Genomic DNA, 23,630 nt, shown 5'->3' on the forward strand with positions numbered 1-23,630 from the left:
TCCTCCGTCCAATGGGCGAGCGTGGCTCCGCCCCCGAGCTCATCCTGATCCGGAAATTTGCATATGGGTTCTCCTGAGGGCCTATAAAGCGCCGAGCGCAAAGAGAGTTTTGGCAGGCAGTCAAGTCAGGTTGGAGAGCAGAGTGGAGTCGGGAGGCGCAGGCGTCGAGGTGGTTTCTGCAGTCGGCTGAGGAGAATTGTGGGAGGAGGCCAAGGAGCTCGGGTCCGAGGCAGGGAAGACGGCGGTCGGCGACGAGGTCGCGGTGGGATCGCTCGTCGCGGGACCCAAGCCAGCCAGCCAGCCATTCTCCTCCCCCAGGGCATCAACAATTTCCCCCTTTCCTCCACGCTGAGATAGTGCAAAAGGGGGCCCCGTTCCCACCCCACTCCAAGCGGTGCCAATGAAACCCGCGAAGGAGCACGAAGTCAGGGCACCGCCGGGCAGCCACATTTGCGGCTCGTCATGAGGACGCGGGTAGGACCCCCCCCCCGCCCCGGTCTCGCGGACCTGGCCGCTCCTGCAGGTCCCGCGCAAATATTGGCCTACAGGCCCGTCTGCCGCCTTGCCCATGAGGGTGGCTTCTTTCCTTTGCTTTTGAGTAAATGTGTGTCGGCGCCGTCTGTGAAGTAAAACTGTATAAGTGTTGCCATGTGTTCGCGTATTCGGTCGTAGCTCTGCATTGTTGTTTTTGTTTTAAATTGATATATGTGCATTCTGACTGTTTGACTGTATATGTGTGCTTTTCGTGGGCTGGGTAATAAATGTGCGTTATGTTGAATTGTTCCCCATTTCGCTGCGTCCTTTCCTTCGTTTGAATCTCCATCTTGCTCCACGTAAAGGGTTCGTAGTGGGCTTAATACGCCCGGTAATTAATCGGAACCGTCGAGGCCGACGATAACACCGCTCGGTTATCCCAATAGTACGGAACGGGCCGCCCAAGCGGCTCGTGTCCGGAGTCGACCTGCAGCGAGGTACGATCGCCCGGTTTACCATCCGCGTGGGTACTTAGGTAGGTCGAGTTTGGCGAACAACCCTATCCTATGCGCGTGGCCGATTGGCACGATTGTGGTGAGGTCGAAAGGCCCACCCGTGACTGGCTCCGGGCGATAGTTCCCGGAGGGTCACGACTGAATTGTCCGTCCGGTGGGTGACGTGCCATGATTCGAGTCACGTGGCCGATCGCACGCCGGCAGGCGCGAATTCGCAACAATATCAAGCAAACAGGTCACATTCACAAGTGGAAATGCTCCAAAGCATGAATACGGCTGTTTCATATGATGAAGTTGAGAGAATGACCACAAGAATTGCCATGGCTATCATGGATGACCTTAATGACAATTTTAAAGGCATACATGTTCCCCCCTTTCTAAAGCAGGGAGCATGACCCTTGTTTGTTATTGACAATATTGACTGGGGTAGTGAAGTAGGGCCATTTCATGGAGCTGACTTACTAGTCGCACAAAAAGAACTTGAAGGGAACCCTCTTCTTGGTACAAAACTGAAACTTAACTTAAGTATCAAAAAAAGAGCACTAAAACAGAAGCGAGATATGCAGTACCTGGAATGTGACAAACCAACTAAACAACTTGTCCATCGCGACTTCCGATGGGTTTTCTCAGACCACCACACATATTTCATCTGTAGGCCTACAACAGTATTGTCTATGAGTACACAATAATTGATTGAGTTAAGGTGTACCCAAATCACTAAAACCTTATGTAAAGTATTGAAGGAAATCATCTTTAACTAGTGAAAGCATGAGGGACACGGCAATAAGGTGAACATTTTCAGTTGAATTTGAACCAAAACGGTAATCTTTATAATGAATGATACATTTCATGGGAATTTTTAATGATTTGGCCACCATCTTGGAGAAATGCGCCCTCTTTGAGTAGTTAACTACAATGTTTTTGATACTTAAGCTTACTGTTAAACTTACTTGAAGATCATTTGGCCAAAACATTATAAAATATCATTCTAAATTGCTGGAATTATTGGTGAAAATTACGTTTTTAACAGCATTTTTATGATTTTGGCAGCCATTTTGAAAAAGCGCCCTCACATGGTGAAATACTTAACTGAAAATTAGAAGACAAGTTGAAAGTGATTCATTGCGATGTCCTTGAACAAATAAAAGTGAAAAATCAAAATTGGCAAAATTCTTGAAGTAGGTGACAACTGCTGCCTGACTGTGGGGTTTTCCTTTTGAATGATTTAAAATATAACCATGAATTGTATTTGGAGAGACGGGCCGAGTAGAAACACTGCGCAGCACGGCTGTGGTGTGGAAAAGCACTGTTGACCTTGGAAAGGGGTGGTGGGGTGGGGGGGGGAATCATCTCCCCTTTCCCCATCCCCATGTATCTTCTCCCTCTCTCCTCTGGAGCATTGAGATAAAGAAAGATATGGTGATTGCTGATGCAGATGTCCTGTGAAAGTCCCGCGAACAAGGACCCTGTTGCCACTCTTATCGGCTAAACCATAAAGCATGCTCTGTGCAAGAGCAGGTCAGGCCACTCACCGCAAAAAGGGTCTTGCTCAAAGAGTAATGTGCCAAAAAAAAGTATATAAGCAGAGGTGACTGAAGATAGGCATGATTTAGCTTTGGATCTCAAAACTATCAACACAGCATGTGCAAAATACCATTTTCAATTTGCTATTGAAGATAAATGGATATTACTTTCTAAATCATGTCTCAGTTTCTAAGCAGGTCATGTGAAAATGAGTGGACAGAATGCAACGCACCAAAATTATAGCCAAATGGGCCCCGAGGCCACCACAAAAATTACTAGAGGCACACCTTTCCTCAGCAAGAACTGCCATAATGTCCCATTATTGTCAACTCCGACTGCTGGCAGCTACTTCCACCAGAGCAGATTCCACTTTGAGACGTTCCTGAACACGTTGTACAGCAGGAGCACTGGGTAAACAACCTCTGCGTTCAAAATCTTTTTGGCACATCTGAAAGGTAACAAATCGGAAACAATCCATCAGAAATATGACTGTCATGGAAGTTACGAAATAGATACACAGCGACACCAATCAGAATTCTATGGAGCACATATCGTTGGAAGGTGCACTCAGGTTGTCCCATTCAGACACGATACACATACTCAAGGTTGCACATAGCAAAGGCAGATTCAGTATCTTTGGCCAGTGATCTGCCGTAAAAAAACATGTTACACTTACTCGCACCATGAGGTCAAGACTGTTGAACTGGTGGATATGCAGAGATGGTCTATCCTTCAGCCACTCATCCAAAACATTGAAGGTGTCCAAACACCAGTCCTACACACAAAGGCAACCTTGGATCATCCTCTGAGATCAAATGCTGAGTAGGCTTAAACCAAATTGCAAGCTTTTGCAAGTTCCTTTCCATAATAGGAATGTAGTATGAAGTGTATTTACCAAACATGCCAAATCCTAAAATCTGCCATGCTGCACAACAAGAGAAATATCAAGTGTGAAGCACCAGACTAAGCAAAGCCACTTGAATCCTCACCGAGAAGATGCGCTGCTGCAGCTCATCACTTAGCCCCTTCTCACTGATTATTTCCTGGTTCTGACGAACAAACGTTACGTAGGAGTCTGCCAGATCCATGCTTGTGCTCTGTGGAAAGTAAAGTACTGTATATGTGGTATTCAGCTTTAACTGAAAACGTACATCCAGTTGTTCCATTCCCACTGCGATGCTCCACCTACATGAGTGGGACATTGGGTCGAGTATGGACAAAGTTGTGGGCTGAAGGTGTATAAGCTAATGGGACATGGCATAAACTAATGGGCAAATGCACCCGAGCTGTGAGTCAAAGACGTGCAAGAACATGCAATTGGGCAGTGATCAGCAATGAAAATCAATACACAAACCTCTCAGTAATAACTATACCTTACTTTGTTTTTTATTTATTGCTTTTACATATAACTATACCATTAATTAATAACCGATACCAATAACTATTTTTGCTTTTACGACCTTACAAAAACAAAATATTCAACAAAAGGGTACATAAAACTATACATTTGGTCTAAGCTATACACAGCGTACACGAATTAACCCATTCTGTTCATTAGTTTGTTTGGTTTATTTCTGTCTGGATATAGCCATTGAATAGCCTTCACAATGGTGTGTAGTCTCTTCTGTTATGTTTGCTGTATTCATTCACTTTTGTTCAGAGTTTTTTTTTCTTTTCTGGCAGTGTGCCATGTGCCATAATCCTTCCTTTTGGAGTGCTGCTTAGATTTCAGATCCATTCATCTCAATCCAGCTGCATCTCTTTATGTGTCCCAAATCTTTGCTGCTAAATAAATCTTTTTTTGTCATGCATGTAATGTAACAAGGGGTGGGGGGAGGGGGTTAATGTATGGCAGCAACACGTTGAAGATTGTAGAAGCAAGTTCTCAGGATGTCATTAGGAAGTACTTGAAGTGAAATTTTTTTTTTGACATTCTCAGTGTACAGAGGCAGTGAGAGGTTAAAAGAAGGCAGGCTAAAGAGAAGAGATCAGTTCATCCTCGGTTACTGACGGAGGTAGCTGAGCATGTTAGTGTTGTACTTGCAGACATATTTAACAGTTCAATAAGTTGAAGTCAGATGTAGGTATGAAGCACATCTGGGACTGGCAATAAATAAGGATTTCGGAGAAAACGTGATATATATGTTGGGATTTGTAGCTTCTTCTTATTAGCTTTGTTTGTTCCCAAGACTTTTACTCACTCTCCTGCAGTAGCCAAAAATATACTCCTGCTTGTTGCTCACAAAAGGAATTTCGAGCACTGTGTTTCGAGATAAGGATGTGGTCAGTAATCCACAAGAATGCTATTTAGCAGCATTAAGGAGTTACTTTACTTTGAGTTATCTTGCTTGATTCACAGTTGTTGGAAGATATAAGCCAGCTGCTCTCAGCTGGTCCTGGGAAAGGGGAGGACAATTGTGAAAATAGCATTTGTCAAAGATAAAACCGTGCATAAAAGGGAGTGACTCGACTGCCCTGGCAGAAGCACTCTCCGGGCATCCTCAATTACCAAGTTGGTGTTCCTGGTGTTTGTTGTTCTCCGTGTACACGCTATTCGTGGGCAATAAACAGTTTCCTCTCAAGTACATCGACGTCTTCATGCCTTAAAACGCCAGTGGACTGGCTGGTGTTTGGAATATGGCAGGAGGAAGCAAATAAAATGGTAAGCACAGCCAAGCAAGCAACCTTGGCAGATGAAGTGCTGAAGCTTCAGGGTCAATTAGAAGGTACAGAGTGGAAGGCTGAGGATGCAGCTGCATCAACGCCGGTACCGAGCCAAATGATAGGGTATGGCTCATCATCTGTCCTGGTGCCTGAAGAACCGGGGCAAGGGTACTCTAACACCGAGATAGTACCATCAACACCCCAACCCCTGGCATACCAACAGCTGGGGCTATCTCACTCAGCTGCACAGTATCAGCTGTTCGACCTATCGACTGGGTGACCATATGTGTCCATATATCCTAAGATCCCAGCTTAGGATTGTGAAGATGTATGTGTGGGGGGGGGGGGGCGAAATAGCTCAAGAAGCGGTGCCCCCTGCCCCTATGTATCCCATGCGAGAAAGAAGGGCAACAGTGCCGGCTGTGCGGGGCAGGCCTGTGCTTGCAGCGGCAGTGGTGTATCAACAGTTTAAAGAACATGAATTAAGATTGATGTGTGACCGAATTATGGAATGTCAAAATGAACCGCAGACAGTTCGTGATTTGATTGCCCAATGGATGGTAATGCATCAATGTACACACTGGGATGTCGGCATTGTATGCCAGGCAGTTCTCTCGCCTACCGTGTGGAGAGAGGCCAAGAGGGAAGCAGCTTGGCCAGCCAAGGAAGGGGCAGCGTGGACAGATCAGGACAGAGAGGGAGCTAGAGATAGGCTATATGATGCTATCCAATGTGCGCTGAAGCCCCCAACTTTGGATTGGAATAGAGTGTTTGCTATTCAGCAAAAGGTGGGAGAAACAGTGGGAGAGTTTAAACATCGGTGAAGACAAGGGTTCTGAGCACATGGGGGAATTCCAACAGAGCAGATATTCCTGATTGCTTGTTGACTAATTTCCTAATGGAGGGTTTGCACCCACCCCTGAAAAAGCAATTACAATATGTGATGCGAGGTTGGCAGGCCATCCCTCCCACAGCTATTCAGACTGCGGCTGACCAATCAATGTGCGGCGAGGCATGAGAAGAAGGCAGAGAAGGAAGTAAAGGTGAAGGAAGAAGTGTTTCAGATGGTATTGCGAGATAAGGTGAGAGAATCACTAGACCCACCCTTTCGTCCTCTGAGACCTGCAATTTCAGATGAAGAGGAGGAATCCGATTCAGAAGAGGATGAGAGCCAATGACAATCACCACTGGAGAGGGAGAGGCAACCCCCAAGACCCCACAAATGATCAGATTGGAGACCCCAGAAGAGATCGCAGAACAGGGGTCGGGAAGGTAGAGACAAAGGGACGATCAGTCGTCGAGACGATCACTGCGAGACGATCACTCCCCCGCAAGATGCTTGCTTTGGATGTGGAAAGAGAGGGCATTGGAAACGAGTGTCCAAAGAGAAAGCGGACATCAGGTCCCCGACCTGCTAACTCGCAACGGCATTGATGGGATGACAGTGGACCCTCGAGGGAAGGAGTAATGCTGACATTGAGCCCGAGAGAGGAGCCGACCTATACTCTGAACGTCAGGGGAAGGAGCTTTCTTTCTTCGTCGACACAGGGGCCACTCGCTCCACAATTGCAGTTAAAGAACTGCCAAGGGTTGGAAAATCTAGAAATAGCACACAGGTAGTGGGGTTAGGGGGTAAGATTCAAACATTAGACACAACAGCACAATTGCTGGTAAGATGTGGACCATTGCAGGAGAAACATGCATTCCTTCTCAAAACCACTACACCAGTAAACTTGTTCGGTCGAGATTTGCTATGTAAGTTAGGATGCACGATGGCATGTACAAAGAGAGGGGTGTTTGTTGACATCCCCCCAAAGAAAGCACAATTAGCAATAATGGTTTTAATGGCACCACACCCAGTTTATTGGTGGAGGCTGCCGAAACCGCCGATTAGTGATGTTTTAATGTGCTGAGATGTAATCTTGGCAGAGAGCCAAAGCATGCGAAGTTGGCTAGAAAATGTAATGCACAGGTAACGACACGCACTTATTATGATCCGCCACACTGTACAATTTATTACGACGCAACCGGAAATGATGTTGAATTTGCAAAGAGGATAGCTCCGCGTTTGGGGAGGTGTGATAAGTTGTCCGTTCGCCGTTTAATGATTGGGAAAGAGGGCATTGCAGCGGAAGTCAAACTCACAGAAGGACAGAAGCAATTGACAAAGTATCCACCGGGTGTATCCTCGCATGTAACAACCACAGCGGTGGGACATCACCCAAAGGATTTAGGCTTTATGGTTTATCGCCTGCAGGGGGCAGCGGTGGCTTGCTCCGCAACTTTGTTACATTGGCAAGTGCATAAATTGGTGAATGACGAAGGATGGATCTCCGATTTAAAGGAGAAGGTTCTACAAGGGATGGTGGAGAAAGTTGATCTGCCTCCAAAACGTGAGATGCTGACGAGAACAGTGAGCGAGACAAAGGATTCAGAAAGTCTGCTAGAAGAGGTTCCGCAAGAATTGTGGACCTGGCATGATAATGATGTGGGTCGCATCATTGGGGCAGCACCGCTAGTGGTCAAACCAGACTCCTAAAGAGAAGGACTGGAACATCACGATCTCGGGGTTTGTAACTCGAGTCTGAAGGATTAACTTGAGTCCGGGGCTAAAATAACTTCAAGAAGGGCTAGAGACACGATCTCGGGATCCATATAGGGGTTTTTGAGGACGGCAAGTTCAATAGTGTCATTTTCAACACCACCTGAGGTCATCTTCAAGGTCAAAAGTTCATATTTCAAGGTCAAATTACTGAATTTTGGTATTTTTTGCCCGTTTTTGTGTCCAACTCATAGAGGAAAACTTTTGTAAAGTCTATGACAAAACATGACATTGTGCACCTACTGCACCTACTTTCTGATTTCTATCATCGTTAACTAATGTATGTTTTGTTTGTTTCTCTTTCAGAAGCTGTCCAGCTGGTGATCTCACAGGATCTTTGTGTTATTTCCTGCTTTGGTGACAATATGCCACGTCGTTGCAGCTGCTTTGGTTGTAGAGGAAACTATAATGGGACGCCTTGTGTAAAGGTCATATCCTTCCCAAAAGATCCTGAGGAGAGGGAGAGATGGATATTGACAATGCCAAATGAGAAAGAAAGCTTGAGGTGCTTAAAGGAGATATATATTTGTGAGACACATTTCAATTGTGATTGGGTGTCAGTTAGGGGTGGCAAACAACCCAAAGAACCCCCATCAATATTTCCTGGAGTACCCAAATCAGCTTTGAAGCAGGTGACCTCAGCCCCACGCCCAACATCATCTTCTACGTCAGAATCAAGAGCTAAGAAGATGCAGGCAGCTGATGAGGCTGCAGACAATATCCAAGATTTCTACCACTTCTGTGCAAAAATTAGCTCCTATTTTCCTGGCATTAACGTCATGAAAGACCAGGAAAACCTTTACCTATCAAGAATTGATGCTACTGGACAAACTGCCAAGCAGTTCTTTCATTTCCAACAAGTTCATTCACCTTTTGGATTTCTATTCTTGAATAGAGTTGAGAAAGATGGCATTGAGGTGCCCAAACGACTTTTTCCTTTGCAGAAGAACAGCCTGCTCTCAAAATGGTCCCAGATTAGATCCATAACTGACCAGGTAAACATCTATGAATTCACAAGCAAGGAAATTCTTCAGCTTGTAATAAGCCAGCTCTGTTGGATGACTGAGGCACACGAGCTTCCTCATTCACCTTCCTTCTGTCGCAGCTGCATCTTATGTTCAAATCTCTTGATTGTCGCCGATTTGATACTGATACTACTGTGATTTTCACAATGCAGCTTCACAACATATCACCCAGTGCATACAAAATGATTCGGCGATCCGGCTTAACCATTCTACCATCAACAAAAAAGGTAAAACAGATGCTTGCTAGTAGTCAGCAGGACTCCAACCTCAAAACCTTGTTCGATCAGCTTAAACCACAGCAGCGTTTGGCCAATTTAATGTTTGACGAGGTAAAGCTGGTCGAGACATTGCGATTTTCTGGAGGGCATGTTGTAGGATATGCTCAAAATGCAGCAGCGGGTGGTGAACACGAAATGCTTGCTTCACATGCTATGGTTGTTGAAGTTGCCTGCCATTTCGGTGGTCCACGCTATATTCTACGCATTTTGCCCTGCAAAAAAACTAACTGCCAATCAGCTGAAGGAACTTCTTATCGAAGCTGCATCAGCTGTAGTTGGTGCAGGCGGTACTGTGATTTCTTTGATATGTGACAATTGCAATACCAACCGTAGTGTTTATTCAAAAGTTGGAGGAACAGGAAGTTGCCAAGTGCTGTCAATTCAAGAGCAATCTATGTTCTTAGTGTACGACTACGTGCACATCTTCAAAAATGTTCGCAACAACTGGATTATTGTTGATGGCAAGACACTCTCATTTGTCGTAGAGGGTAATGAGTACAAAGCTTACTGGAGTGATATTCAGAAGGTTTATGAGATCGACCGGGCTACTCCCATTCGCTTAACCAAGCTGACGCACACCGCTGTTTTCCCCAAGCCCCTTCAACGCCAGAGCGTACCATTGGTATGCCAAGTGTTCAATGACAAGACTGTCGCTGCTTTAAAGACCTTTGAGGATTCACTGGGCATCAGCGAAGGCACAATCATCCTCACCCAGATAATGAGTGAGTGGTTCAAGATGATGAACGTGAAAGACCGTTTCTCAGCTATCCATCTGCGCGACAAATCCAGACAGCCTTGGACAGCAGACTGTACAAGTTTAACTTGGCTTGAGCAGGCAGGCCAAATTATATCTGCCTGCGCATGGCAAGGAGGTGGTGGTCGTAAGCTGAAGCCTTCACTGTGTCCACACGTAATAATGTGGATGCTGCCAAATTGCTTCTGGCAGAGAAAGACTTTGACTACGTTCTTCCTGCTATATTTGCAGATGAAGCCTTGGAAAAATTTTTCGGCCAAGCCAGGCAAAGAAGCGGTGGAAACTTCTTCATTGACGTAGTTGACATTATGGCTGCAGCTAAAATTGCAAATTTGCAAACGCTCATTAAGCATGACATTATGCCCGAATCTAGTTCTCGTATGATTGATTGTAAAAAGAACTGTACAACTTCCATAAATCCAGATGAGCGAAGTGAACTCCGTAACGAGATTACTCCTCAAGACACTCAGGATCTCTTGGGGTCTGACGATGCCCTTAAGCATAAAGTAGTTTATTTGGCTGGACACCTTGTTCATAAGTATGGCGATAGCTCTGGTATGGAGGAGATCATTGATGATGAAGATGGTAACGAGGTGTCATCTGAGTTTCTAGATAATTTGAATAGAGGTGGATTGAGTGTGCCGACTATGTCAACCGTCTTTTTTGTACATAATGCCTATAATTTGTATGACAAGAATAAAATGCGTTGCCGATTTCATTTTGCTGAGCTGTTATCCTCTGTCGATGCACCTTTAGCTAGTAGTAATGCTGCATGTACTACTTCAACTAACATTCTATTGAAAGCTCATGTCCTCAATGTAAGTGACAATGAAAAAGCTTTGGGATGCCTCACGAGGCAAGGAAAGCTCTCCAACTAGTGATAGACATAGACATAGTTATTATAGGCATAGTGTTGTGACATGCAAATAATGTTTATGTAATACGATATATGACAATAAATATCAAAGTTTGACAGCTCCACACACTTGCATCTTATTACAATCAGCCATCTCTCACCGTTTATAAGTTAGACACAAAAACGGGCAAAAAATACCAAAATTCAGTAATTTGACCATGAAATATGACCTTTTGATCTTGAAGATGACCTAAGGTGGTGTTGAAAATGACACTATTGAACTCGTTGTCCTCAAAAACCCCTATATAGATCCCGAGATTGTCTCTAGCCCTTCTCAAAGTCATTTTAGCCCTGGACTCAAGTTAATCCTTCAGACTCAAGTTACAAACCCCCAACATGGGAGTTTCCAGTCCTTCTCTATAGGAGTCTATGGGTCAAACTAAAACCTGGAGCACGTTGGCCAAACGTACGCCAATATCCTCTCTGCAAGGAGGCGGAGGCCGGAATAGGACCAGTAATTAAATCTCTGAAAGAACAGGGGATAACTGTGGAAACTTCAAGTCCGTGTAACACACGTATATTGCCAGTTAAAAAGCCACCGAAGGATATGTGGAGATTTGTTCAAGACCTGCGAGAGGTAAATGAGGCGATTCAAAGCGTTCACCCAGTGGTACCGAGTGCAGAGGTGCTAATAACATCTATTCCCGCAAGCTCCACCCATTTCACGGTAATTGATTTATGTTCTGAATTTTTCTCAGTGCCTATTCCAGAAGAATCACAATTTTTATTCGCTTTTACGTATAATGGCCGCCAATATGCATGAACGGTCCTGCCGCAGGGCTTTGCTAATAGCCCTACAATGTTTTTGCGTGCGCTGCATAAAGACCTAGATGATGTAGTATTAAGAGGAAATTCAGTGCTGCTACAATATGTGGACGATTTGCTAATTTGTTCCCCAAATAGGGAAACGTGCAAGATAGATATGCTACAGCTGTTCAAGGCATTGGCGAAGAAAAGCCATAAAAGTAAACAAGGACAAACTGCAACTGGTGCAGGAGAAGGTTAAGTATTTGGGGCACCACATTTCGCACAGGAAAAGAGAGTTGGACAGGGGAAGGGTAACGTCAATTGCGGAAGTGCCCCGCCCTCGTACAAAAAAAGGACACGATGCGGTTCCTAGGAATGGCAACCTACTGTAGGCAGTGGATTTTCGATTATGCAATTCTGACTAAGGAACTGTATGTTGTGGTAGGTAAGAATCAGCCCAATGTAATCGAGTGGACTAAAGGAATGGAGGAGTGCTTTAATAAATTGAAAGTAGCACTCTTGACGGCCCCGGCTTTGGGCCTTCCAGGTTATGAAAAGCCGATTTTCCTTTATTCTCATGAAATAAAAGGGTTTGCACAAACTGTGCTGACGCAATAGCATGGCGACCGCCAACGCCCAATAGCATACTTCAGCCGAAGGTTAGACCCGGTTGAACGCGGCCTGCCACTTTGCTTACAAGCCGTGACCGCGGCGAGTTATGCTGTTAGACGCATGGTGGAAATCGTAATGGGTCATCCTAAATCTTAAGAGTTCCCCACTGTGTAGCGTCTCTTTTGACACAGAAACAGACACAACACCGAACCAATACACGATTGATGTAGTATGAAATGACCGTGCTCCACCGACTGAACCTCCAGACAGAACATTGTAATGTTCTTAATCCAGACTCCTTATTACCAACGGAGGAAGACGGCGATCCTCACGATTGTACCGAAGCGATCCAGGTGGTATCCACGGTGGGACCGGACCTAAAGGACCAGCCGTTGGAGGATCCTGACTTAACCTTGTTTGTTGATGGGTCAGTTCACCGAGGTCAGGATGGTTCAGGTCATGCGGGTTATGCTGTTTGCACTAATGGCTCAATTAAGGAAGCAGCTAGCTTGCTCTCGCACTACTCCGCACAGTAAGCGGAACAATGCGCCCTTATTAGGGCTTGCGAATTGTCGGCTGGTCAAACAGTCAATATATATATATATATATATATATATATATATATATATATATATATATATATATATATATATATATATATATATATATACATATATATATATATATACAGTAAGTCCTCGCTTTTCGCAAGAGTTGCGTTCCTGGAAAACCTTATGATAAGCGAAACTGTGTTAAACAAAACATATTTTCCCATAGAAACCAATGTGTTAAAGGGGGGATGTGTTTTTGGCTCGGAATTTTTTCGACATAAACACAAATAAACAAAACACACTCCTCGAGTCGTGGAGACTTACCCCGAGGCTGGAGGAACGGAGTTGATTGCGGTGGACAAGTCACACTTGCAGAGTGGCAGAATCGTCCCCCTCTTCACTTGACACTGTGCTGTCACTTTCTTCACCAGCAGGAACGGTCTCTTGGCAGCTGGTTGAAGGAGCATCCTGGATGGTGGATGGAGTTGGTGCTGCATCTTTTGGCTTGAAAAATGCATGGAGAGTGGGCTGGATGGCTTTCTTTTTCTTTGCTGCATAACGTTCCTTGTAGCAACAAAGGGCATCATAAACAACACAGCTAAAATCAGTGCTCCTTTCAAGATTTGGATCTTGCTCGATAACAAATTCTGTGGCACTTTCAAATGAGCTGAGGATTTGGCTGAGGTTTTTCATGGTGAGATGGTCGGATGAAGGTGTCACAGCATCTTCTTCTTCCTCAAGAGCCCACTGCTGTTCCAACTCCATAAGATCTTCATTGCTTAAGGGTTCTGCATGAGACTCCAGTAAGTCATCCACGTCCTCTTCGTCAACCTCTTCAAACCAACCTCCTGCGCCAGGTCTATAATTTGACTTGTAATCAACGGAACATCAGCAAACCCCGTGAAATTGTGGACACACTCGGGCCACACTTTCTTTCACACAGCGTTCATTGTGGAGGCACTCGCCTCCGCCCATGAATCCTCAATGTTTTGCAAAGCCATTTTTATGTTGTATGTTTGCCAAAACTCCTTGATTGATAGCTTGTCCTTATCATTCTGGGCCCTGTTCTTTTTCTGGTTTTCATCAATGATCTCTCGGACTCTCTGGAAAATCCTCTATTTCTCTTTGCCGATGACTCCACCCTCTGCCGTACCATCTGTCATCCCTCAGACCGGCAAGCAGCAGCTTCTTCGCTCACTGCAGATCTGGATAAAATCACAAACTGGTCCAACACGTGGAACATGTCTTTCAATCCAGACAAATCTCACACTCTCACTATGTCTCTTCGAAAGGACCGTTTACAAAACCCCCCCATCCACTTTCTCAACAATCCTCTGGAAGAAGTCTTTTCTTTCAAGCTTCTGGGTCTCACTATCTGCTATGACCTTTCCTGGGAAAGTCACATTTCCAACCTTGCCTCAAAAGCCAGTCGCCGACTGGGAATCCTCCGTCGTGCAAAGTCCTTCCTCGGCCCTCTTGAGCTCCTGACCACTTACAAAGCTTTTGTCCGTAGCCTGATGGAGTACTGCTCTCCCCTCTGGGCTGGTGCTCCTGCCTCCCACCTTTCTCGACTTCACGCTGTCGAAACCAGGGCTTTTAAGATCATCGGCATCTCCCGCAATGAAGCTGAGTCTTTGGGCCTCTCACTCAATCACCGCAGGTTGGTCGGTGGTCTTTCTGTCTTCTACCGACTCCTCTCCAGCCTTGCCCCCCTGCTCTCTCTGCGATTTGTCCCAACCACATTTCCACAGGGCGCTCAAGGTCCGCCAACAACCCCCTTCTGGTAAAACTACCAAAATCACGAATCACTGCTCATCTTCACACTTTCATTCCTCTTTTTCCCGCCTTTGGAATAAACTTCCTCACTCTATTCTTTCCCATTCTTCCCTCCAGGCTTTCAAAACAGCTGTTCACCACCACCTCTTATCTTCCCCCATCCAAATCCTCGATCTTTTCTACCCCCGATAATCCACCCAAGCCCACTTCCTTCAATTCTCCTGCTTTCCTTCCTGAAAGTCCCTGTAATGTCCATCTTCTCCTCGCCATGTTCCCCGTCCCATCCCCATCCCTCTCCCTTCCACAGTTCACCTGTGTCTGTTCCCCAATGTTTTGTCCCTTCCACTCCCGCCCCTCTTGTCTCATGCCTCCTTGCTGTGAGTTGTGTGTTAGCTCTCATACGAGCCTCGACCAAGGTATACAAAAAAAAAAAAAAAAAAAAATCAGTTTTTTTGATAAGCTGCAGCATGGTATGCTTAACATAATAGGCTTTAAAAGCAGCAATAACTCCCTGATCCAGAGGCTGTAAAAGTGAGGTAGTATTTGGTGGTAAAAATACTACCTGCACGTTTTCACACCAGTCTTCCATTTGCTGAGGATGGGCAGGAGCATTTTCTACAAGCAGCAAAGATTTGTTGTCAATGTTGTTCTCCTTGGAGTACTTCTCAACATGATTGGAGAAGTAATTGGTCACGTAATCGTGGGTCAATGCCCTAACAAACGACGCGCTTTTTCTTGTATCACAGCAAGAGATAAAGGCATGCGACGTTTAGTTTGATCTTCTATCCACACACATAATAAACGCTTCATGTTGTGCATGGCACCATCTCTCATTCTCGTTAGTGTCGTTGCACTCGAACTGGTCGCAATCTGTGATATTTTCTTTATCTTTGCCGAACTTTGAACGATCGAATGTACAGTCGATGCAGTGATTGCTGCGCGCGGCCGATTTCCGTTGTCCCTTCACCTCGTTCATGTCTCTTAATTATATCCAATTTCACCTTCAATGTGACAGCCTTTCGTTGTCGCTTGAAACGAGGTGTGCTCGGCAAAAGACTTGCGGGTCGCTTGGGATTCATACTGGAATGTATGCAGGCGAGCGTGAAGAGAATACGTACAGTACAGCATACAGTACATGCGCAGTAAAGTGAAAGTGTGTTTATGCGCATCCTGTGATTGTTTTTTGCAGGCAGTTTGAAACTTTTTTTTGCGTTTTTCCTTGCAATGACATTACGATAGGCATAAAATGTTTGCAATAATTGAAAAATTGGTCATTAAAACTAAATTAAGAAAAATCGAAACTACGATATGCGAACTTCCGGTTAGCGAGGGCTTACTGTATATATATATATATATATATATATATATATATATATATATATATATATATATATATATATATATATATATATATATATATACACACACTGATTCCAACTACGCATTTAGCGTGGTACATGACAAAGGTGCTATCTGGAAAATGCGAGGGTTTTTAACCTCCGCAGGTGCACCCATTAAGAATGACAGTTTAATATCCAAGCTTCTAGCGAGCATTATGCTACCTAAAACGAGAGCTGTCATTAAGTGCCGAGCACACCAGAAGCTAACAACAGCCGTCGATAAAGGAAATAATAAAACAGACAAAGCCGCCAAGTCGGCTGCGGAACAATCCATTCCTTTGGTAATGCCGGCATGCAGAGCAAATGAGCAGGTTAAGCTACACCAATATAGCCAATCAGATATCATTGCTATTCAAGCCGCAGCACCAATTAATAACCGTGACAAGTGGCAGGCAAAAGGAGGAATGGTGGATGAAGATTGACTATGGACAAACAATGGGAAAGTTGTAGCGCAAGTTGAGATCCTGCCGTGGCTTGCACGCATGGTCCATTTGAATGGACATGTGTGCAAGAGGGGGACTGCGAGACAGGTGCAGGAATCATGGTATGCGCCAGGAATTGGGAAAGTAGCCGAAGAGGTCTGCAGGAGTTGCCAGGTATGTCAACAGCACAATCAACAGACGACAGGTAAAACATGCGAGCAAGGTGCTCACCCCCATCCATGGGGTCCTTTTGTACACCTGCAAATACATTTCATCAATATGCCTCAGTCATGTGGCTTCAAAAATGTTTTGGTAATGGTAGACATGTTTACCAAATGGGTAGAGGCATACCCATGTGCAAAGGCATATGCTGTCACTATGGTAAAGCACTTGATGAAGAGCTTTTTCTGTTGATTCGGCATCCCTTACAAGCTATCACATGATCAAGGGGGACACTTTACAGGAGAAGTGACACAAGCAGTATGTAAGGCATTTGGGAATTAAGCAAGTGTTTCACTGCGTTTATCACCTGCAATCAGCAGGTGCTGTAGAAAGGCAGAATGGAATTCTGAAGAATAAATTGGCAAAGATAACAACAGAAACAGGGTTAAAGTGGTCGGACGCATTACCTTTGGCATTAATGAGCATGCGGTCCACCATAAACCGAAAATCAGGGTTATCTGTGCTGTATCACGTGATTGGGTTTTCGTATATCATGACTCGCCCGCTAGGGGTGGCAGTGATGTACACCCGGACACGCAATAAAGCGGAGTTATTGCTAACGCTCTCGCTCTCCATGTTCCGCTGCACCTCGGACATCACAGTTGGCTGACGAGGATGGTTGATCGACGAGTCACGGCGCACGGACAGGTGCCCGTTTTCGTCGGAGACGACTTCAAATTGTTTTCAGAACAATTAGGATGCTATTTCCACGCGAATTATGTGGTCGACGAGAGCAAACAGAAGTCGATCTTGCTCGCCTCGCTATCGGTGGAACATTATCGACTGCTGAGTTATTTGGTGGCGCCAGACAAGCCCAGTGGGGACGCGCTGTCGTTTCAGGACATTGTGCGGAAGATGAAAGCACACATGGTGCCAGAGAAGTCATTACAGCTGGCTCGATACCAGTTCGATCACCTCGCGAAAGGTAGGGAGGAGCGCGTCGCTAATTTCATGGCACGAGTGAAGCATTCGTCCGTGGCCTGAAAGTTCATGGCAGAGGAGCGGCCAGCTCGGCTCAGAGATCGCTTTATTTCTGGTTTGCAAGATGCGAAAATGGTTTCGGCGGTTCTACGGCTGAAGGGTGAAGCCATTACATTCACCTCAGCGGTCGACACTGCTACAGGTGTCGAGCAGACTCTCGGAGATGTTCGGGCCATCACCGGCCACAGCATGCCGGATGGCCCGGGGCCCACGCGGTGTCGCGAGCGCCCCAGGACGCACGCACGACCTTCGGTGCGGGCCGGGGCCAGACGTCGCCGCGCGGCCGCACGAGCGGCAAGGAGACCCCGCAGATGTGTTTGGGATGCGGAGATCGACACCTGCGCCTTGTGTGCCCGTTTAAAAACACCGTGTGTTTACGTTGTCACAAGGTGGGTCATCTGAAGCGTGTGTGCCGAGGGGCATTGGCTACCGTTAAGGTCATGGACGGCGATGTGCGAGGCGACTTCGGCGACCCGGGGGGAAACCGGCAGCCGTTGATGGGCCCGTTTTCAATTGTCTCTGCGGCGGCGCGCCCGATGACGGTGGAAGTCGAAGTGAACAACACGCCGATCACGTTTCAGGTTGATACGGGAACGGCGGTGTCGATCATCGGCGAACAGACCGCGCGTAGACTCAACCACCTGAAGCTTATCAGGTCCGACCTCACACTGTTCACGCACACCCGCGAGAAGATAACGCCAGTCGGGATGGCAGACGTGTCTGTGCGGTACCAAGGCCAGGTCGCCACGCTTCCGTTGTATGTCGTGCGGGGGAGGGGTCCGTCTCTCCTAGGCTGAGACTGGCTGACCCGCATCAGGCTAGACTGGGCCGCCGTTCACCTTGTGCAACCCGTGCCGCACCAATGGGAGGATCAGTTGGAGAAGATGCTTCAAAGACATCAAGGTTTGTTTTGCGACGACCTTGGGTAACTCAAGGGCGTGGAGGAAAAACTCTTCCTGAAGGAGGGGGTGGTTCCTCGTTTTTGTAAACCACTACCGGTGCCATATACCCTGCGGGACAAGGTCAAGGGTGAACTGGATAGGCTGGAGGCCTGTGGAGTGATCGAACGGGTGTCGTACTCAGATTGGGCCACCCCGGTCGTCACGGTGCTGAAGCGGAATGGAGACATCCGATTGTGCGGGGACTTCAAGTCCACGGTTAACCTGGGGCTCAGTGTGGAGCAATATCCACTGCCGTCAATCGATGAAATATATGCGCGATTGGCGGGAAGTCAATACTTCACGAAGCTTGATCTGCGTGATGCATATTTTCACCTGCCGATGGATCCCAGGAGTAGCGACCTTTTGACAATCAACACGTGTCAAGGGCTCTATCGATATATTCGACTCTGTTTTGGGATTACTTCGGCCCCGGCCTTGTGGCAGAAAGCCATGGATCAGGTTTGCATTGGCCTGCCCGCTCAAACCTACCTGGACGATGTGCTCATTGCTAGGAAAACGGCGGACGAGCACCTTGCGAACATTTCCCAAGTGCTGACGAAGCTAGAAGCTTGCGGCCTGCGCTTGAACAGAGACAAGTGCGCGTTCTTCAAGCAGCGCTTGGAATACCTCGGGCACGTCATCATGCCGGATGGGCTGTTGAAAGGCCCTCAGAAAGTGGAGGTGATTCATTACATGCCACCGCCTCGCGACAAGACGCAGCTGCGCTCGTTCATTGGTATGGCCAAGTATTACCAAAGGTTCGTGTGCGGGCTCAGCTCACAGCTTGCGCCGTTAACGCGGTTGCTCAGGAAGGACGAGCGCTGAGCCTGGGGACCTGCACACCAGGCGGCGTTCGACCGCGTCAAGCGGCTGCTCACAGAGGATACGGCCCTCGTGCACTACGAGCCTGCGCGTCCACTCTTATTGGCATGCGACAGCTCTGCATATGGCATCAGGGCAGTGCTCTCCCACAGGATGGACGATGGTTCCGAGCAGCCTGTTTGTTTTGCATCCCGGACCCTGTCCGCAGCAGAGCGGGAATATGCCCAGATCGAGCGCGAGGCTCTCAGCCTCGTCTGGGGTGTGCGGAGGTTTCATCAATAACTGCTGGGGCGGCATTTCACTTTGCAGACGGATCACAAACCGCTTCAATTCATCCTGAGAACCGAACGCGGGGTACCGGTGGTAGCGGTCGCGCGGATACAGCGGTGGTGTCTGTTTCTTGCTGCTTACAATTACGATATTCAGTTCCGGAGCACCGAAAAACATGCTAACTGCGACGGGCTCTCGCGCTTGCCTTGCGCGGAGGGTCCAGCTGCGTCTGAGTCGGCTGACCGGGTTGATGTGTTCGCGCTAGGCCAGGTCCAATGCGGGCCGATCACGGCCAAACAGGTCGCGGTGGAATCGGCTCATGATCCAGTGCTCGCCCGTGTCGTCCAGGCGATATCTACGGGGAATTGGAGCGATCTACCTTCAACACCGGCATTTCAGCCTGTCGCGTCGCGCGCATCGGAGCTGTCGTTGGTCCAACGGTGCATTATGTGGGGAATGAGGGCGGTGATTCCACCGAAGTTCCGGCAGCGGTGTTTGGAAGACCTGCTTGTCAGTCACCTTGGCGTCGTGAAGACCAAGAGTCTTGCTCGTAGCCTGTTGTGGTGGCCGGGGTTGGACAAAGACATTGAGCAGTTGGTTAAGCGTTGCACCACGTGTCAAACAGATGCTGATAACCCGCGTCGAGCTTCGGGACTATGGCCTACCCCAGTCAGGGCCTGGCAGAGGGTCCATGTGGATTTTGCGGGGCCGGTTAATGGCAAAATGTTTTTGATTGTGATCGATGCATTCTCTAAATGGCCGGAGGTTGTAGTAATGCAGCATACATCAGCAAACATTACAGTAGAAAAACTGCGGACGATCTTTGCAAATAAAGGATTACCCAAGGTTCTGGTCTCTGATAATGATCCGCAGTTCATCGCAGGTGTATTTGATGAGTTTATGCGTCAAAATGGTATTCGACATCTAAGGTCCGCACCGTATCATCCTGCGATGAATGGGCAGGCGGAGACGTTTGTTAAAATGTTGAAATGGGCTTTGCGCAGGGGGGGGGTGTTGCACCTGTGCAGACGGTGGTCGATGTCTTTTTGCTCCAATACAGGAACGCTATTCATCCTGTCACCGGCGATTCTCCTGCCATTCGTCTCTCTGGACGGGCATTGGGGTCAAGACTGGATTTGCTGCGACCTGGAGGGTCGGTGAGTGGGGTGGTGTCGCGCCCCATGCTGCTGCGCGGTTTTGATGTGGGACAGCGGGTAATGGTGCGCGATTATTTCCACGGTTGCAAATGGGTGCCGGCTGTGATCTCTGTGGTACTGGGGCCGGCGATTTGCATGGTGCGGACTGATGGTGGGGAGGTGTGGAAGCTGCACGTGGACTAAATGCATGATCGCTGCTCAGCATCACCCCCCCCCTTGTGCCGAGCGATGTGGGACCCCCACCTGTAATGTCGCCATGGCCAGACGTTGTATCGCCAGGGCCGGACGTGCCGACGCCTGCGCGTTGTTCACCTGATTCAGTCCTGCCCGAGGACGACGAGCGAGCTTGTCAGCCGGGGGCGGTTGTTGTTGCAGATGGGGCGAGTCCGGCGAGGGTGTCGCCTCGACCAAGCCGGGAGGCGTCTGAGCCTGGGCCGTCTGGCGTCGCTGCCCGTCCGTGGCGGGTCAGGAAACGGCCGTGGTACTTGGAGGATTTTGAATGTTGATTGGTTTTGTTTGGTCATGTTAAAATTGTCATTTCATCATTTGAATTGTCATTTTATGAGGGGAGGAGTGTGCTGTATCACGTGATTGGGTTTTCGTACATTATGACTCGCCCGTTTGGGGTGGCAGTGATGTTCATCCAGACGCGCAATAAAGCGGAGTTACTACTAACGCTCTCGCTCTCCATGTTCAGCTGCGCCTCGGACATCACAATCTCCTCATGAAATACTAATGGGAAGGCCGATGCGGCTACCTGTAACCACTCCTACCAATATGAATAAGCTGGACATTGCAATGATGGACGAAAACTTGCTGACATTTTGCAAACAGCTTTCCAGGATTGTTCGAGCGATACATACGAGGGTGAAAGAGGCGCTGCCAGAACCAGTGGAGGAGTCGTACCATACCTTCCAGCCGGGAGACTACGTGCTGGTAAAACACTTCACGAGGAAAACAGCCTTGGAACCCTGGTGGAAAGGACCATTTCAGGTATTGCTGACCACCACGACCGCTGTAAAGTGTGAAGGTAAGCCTGCTTGGATGCACTCCTCACACTGCAAACTTGCCATCCCGACAGAATAGGAGGGTGCGCAAGGATGAACGTGTCACAGCAAATCCTAGTTGCTATAATTGCCCTTTGGATCGGAAGTTGGGAAGTGGAAGGGCAAATTGACTCTTGGCCAATCAAACAGAGAGGGAAAAGAGCAATTGAGAACCATGCTGAGCACTTGCATGACTTGGGAATACATGGGATTAATACGTTCTTACTCCTGTCACACAGATATGCAACATTGAGTAATACGACTTAGTGCTGGGAATGTGCTTACCTCCCGCACTCCTCAAAAACAGGTTTACCATTATCTGTGATCCCATTTGAGGAAACAGACTATTGTGGAGCTGCTTGATACCACAACTTTAATTTGACCAGAACCAGTAACTCATCATGTGCAGTCTATACAGGTGCGTGGTACCCTCCTTTTAACTTAAAGAAAAGACCTCCGTATTTCACGATTGCGTACAGACGAACTGGGACCCTTTGTCTTACTTGGACAAATCCTAGCAGCAAATTTTATGCAGGGAATTCTACCTGCAACTAATCCAGAGGTAAAAGACATGGACGACAACCAAAAGGGTAAAAAGGGAACATATCCGAAGGTCACATCCAACGGCACATATTTTGTATGTGGGTTTAGGGCCTATCCTTGGTTGCCACTCAACTGGGCCGGGTCTTGTTATCTGGCCTATGTCGTGCCACACATGCGTTTTATCACTGGCCCATTATCCAAGGTAAATCAGCAACGACGTAAGAGGACCATATCAGGTGGGGAATTTGCAGCAATGGTAATTTACCCCTGATATGGGGCCTGGGTAGCAGGGAGAGAACTTATTAAAATGGCAGCATCATTGGAAGTGATGGGACACGAAACTGCTGATAGTTTTGATAAGATTAATGCGGAGTTGGTCGCATTAAGGACAATGACTCAGCAAAATAGAGTGGCTTTGGACATGATTCTTGCTGAAAAAGGGGGAACTTGTGCTGTAATTGGTAAAGAATGTTGCATGTATAATTCCAGATAATTCAGAGAAAATCCATGACCGAGCAGGACACATAAGAAAGGAGGCTACAAAGCATCATGATTACAGTCCAGGATGGAAGATCGGAGCATGGTTGCAGAGATTGTTTGGAGGTTGGGGGGGGGGAACCATTCTCAGGTTCTTGCTGACAGGATTGGCTGTGGTGATTGGAATGTTCATTATATTGTCTGTAATTAAAGCAGCCATTATGGCTGGCTTGCGAAAGTGTGTTACAGGATGGCATCTGAAGTCAACACCCAAGAAGCACGAAACAAAGCCCGAACCTGAGATGACGCTGTTAGCTAGAGCTAGGGAAAGGGACTTTCCAATAGAAGGAGCAATTTCCCCACACCTCCCTAAACCACTGTTGTACACCCCCCCCCCCCCCCGCTACCCTTGCTCCCGATGTATCACCTGCTTGTAGCGATGTATCACCTGCTTGTAATACATATACTGCTATGCACCAGGCACCTGTGATTAAAGATGAGGAACTTATTCAATTGATTGCAGCAGCTAAACTTGAGAATGATGATTTGTATGCAATGTTTGGAAAGGAAGATGAAAATGTGTCTGTGGATATGGACCTAAATGCTGCAGATCTGGCATAAATGTTAGAATGGAACTGGAAATGGATGTGCACCAATTAAGTATGGGCTTAGACTCAGACCGAAAGCCTGAGCAGTTTTTGGATAGAGATTTTACTGAATGATTTGTTAATCAGAGGGTTTGGCATGCAATTCCATCTTTGGTGGGGCAGGAAGCTCTCTCCCTGGGTTAGAGAGGTGCAGGGGAGCCTTTCGACCGCCATGGAGACCATCTGGAGTTACCCCGAAGGATGGAACTCCTCCCAGGGAGCGGTCTGTCCTGTGCCACGGAGCTGGGTCATCTGCCGGCCTGA

The 23,630-nt window shown here is 47.2% G+C and overlaps 1 protein-coding gene across 4 annotated transcripts in view; it reads right to left on the reverse strand.

Moving 5' to 3' along the window:
- Nucleotides 1-23,630, reverse strand: part of LOC147019673 (calcium-dependent secretion activator 2-like) — a 100,786-nt gene that overhangs the window by 10,448 nt on the left and 66,708 nt on the right. For all 4 annotated transcript variants that reach the window (XM_085894294.1, XM_085894296.1, XM_085894293.1 and 1 more), the window contains 3 exons: nt 3,503-3,610; nt 3,190-3,288; nt 2,801-2,961 (listed from right to left, as the gene is read on the reverse strand). In XM_085894294.1, the coding sequence (XP_085750420.1) occupies nt 2,839-2,961; nt 3,190-3,288; nt 3,503-3,610 (330 nt within the window). In that variant the 3' untranslated portion in view covers nt 2,801-2,838. The remainder of the gene's footprint in view (nt 1-2,800; nt 2,962-3,189; nt 3,289-3,502; nt 3,611-23,630) is intronic.

The sequence above is a fragment of the Eptatretus burgeri genome, chromosome 9 (assembly GCF_056783735.1).
Source record: "Eptatretus burgeri isolate ZD-2024b chromosome 9, Ebu_testis_v1, whole genome shotgun sequence".
Classification (NCBI taxonomy): domain Eukaryota; kingdom Metazoa; phylum Chordata; class Myxini; order Myxiniformes; family Myxinidae; genus Eptatretus; species Eptatretus burgeri.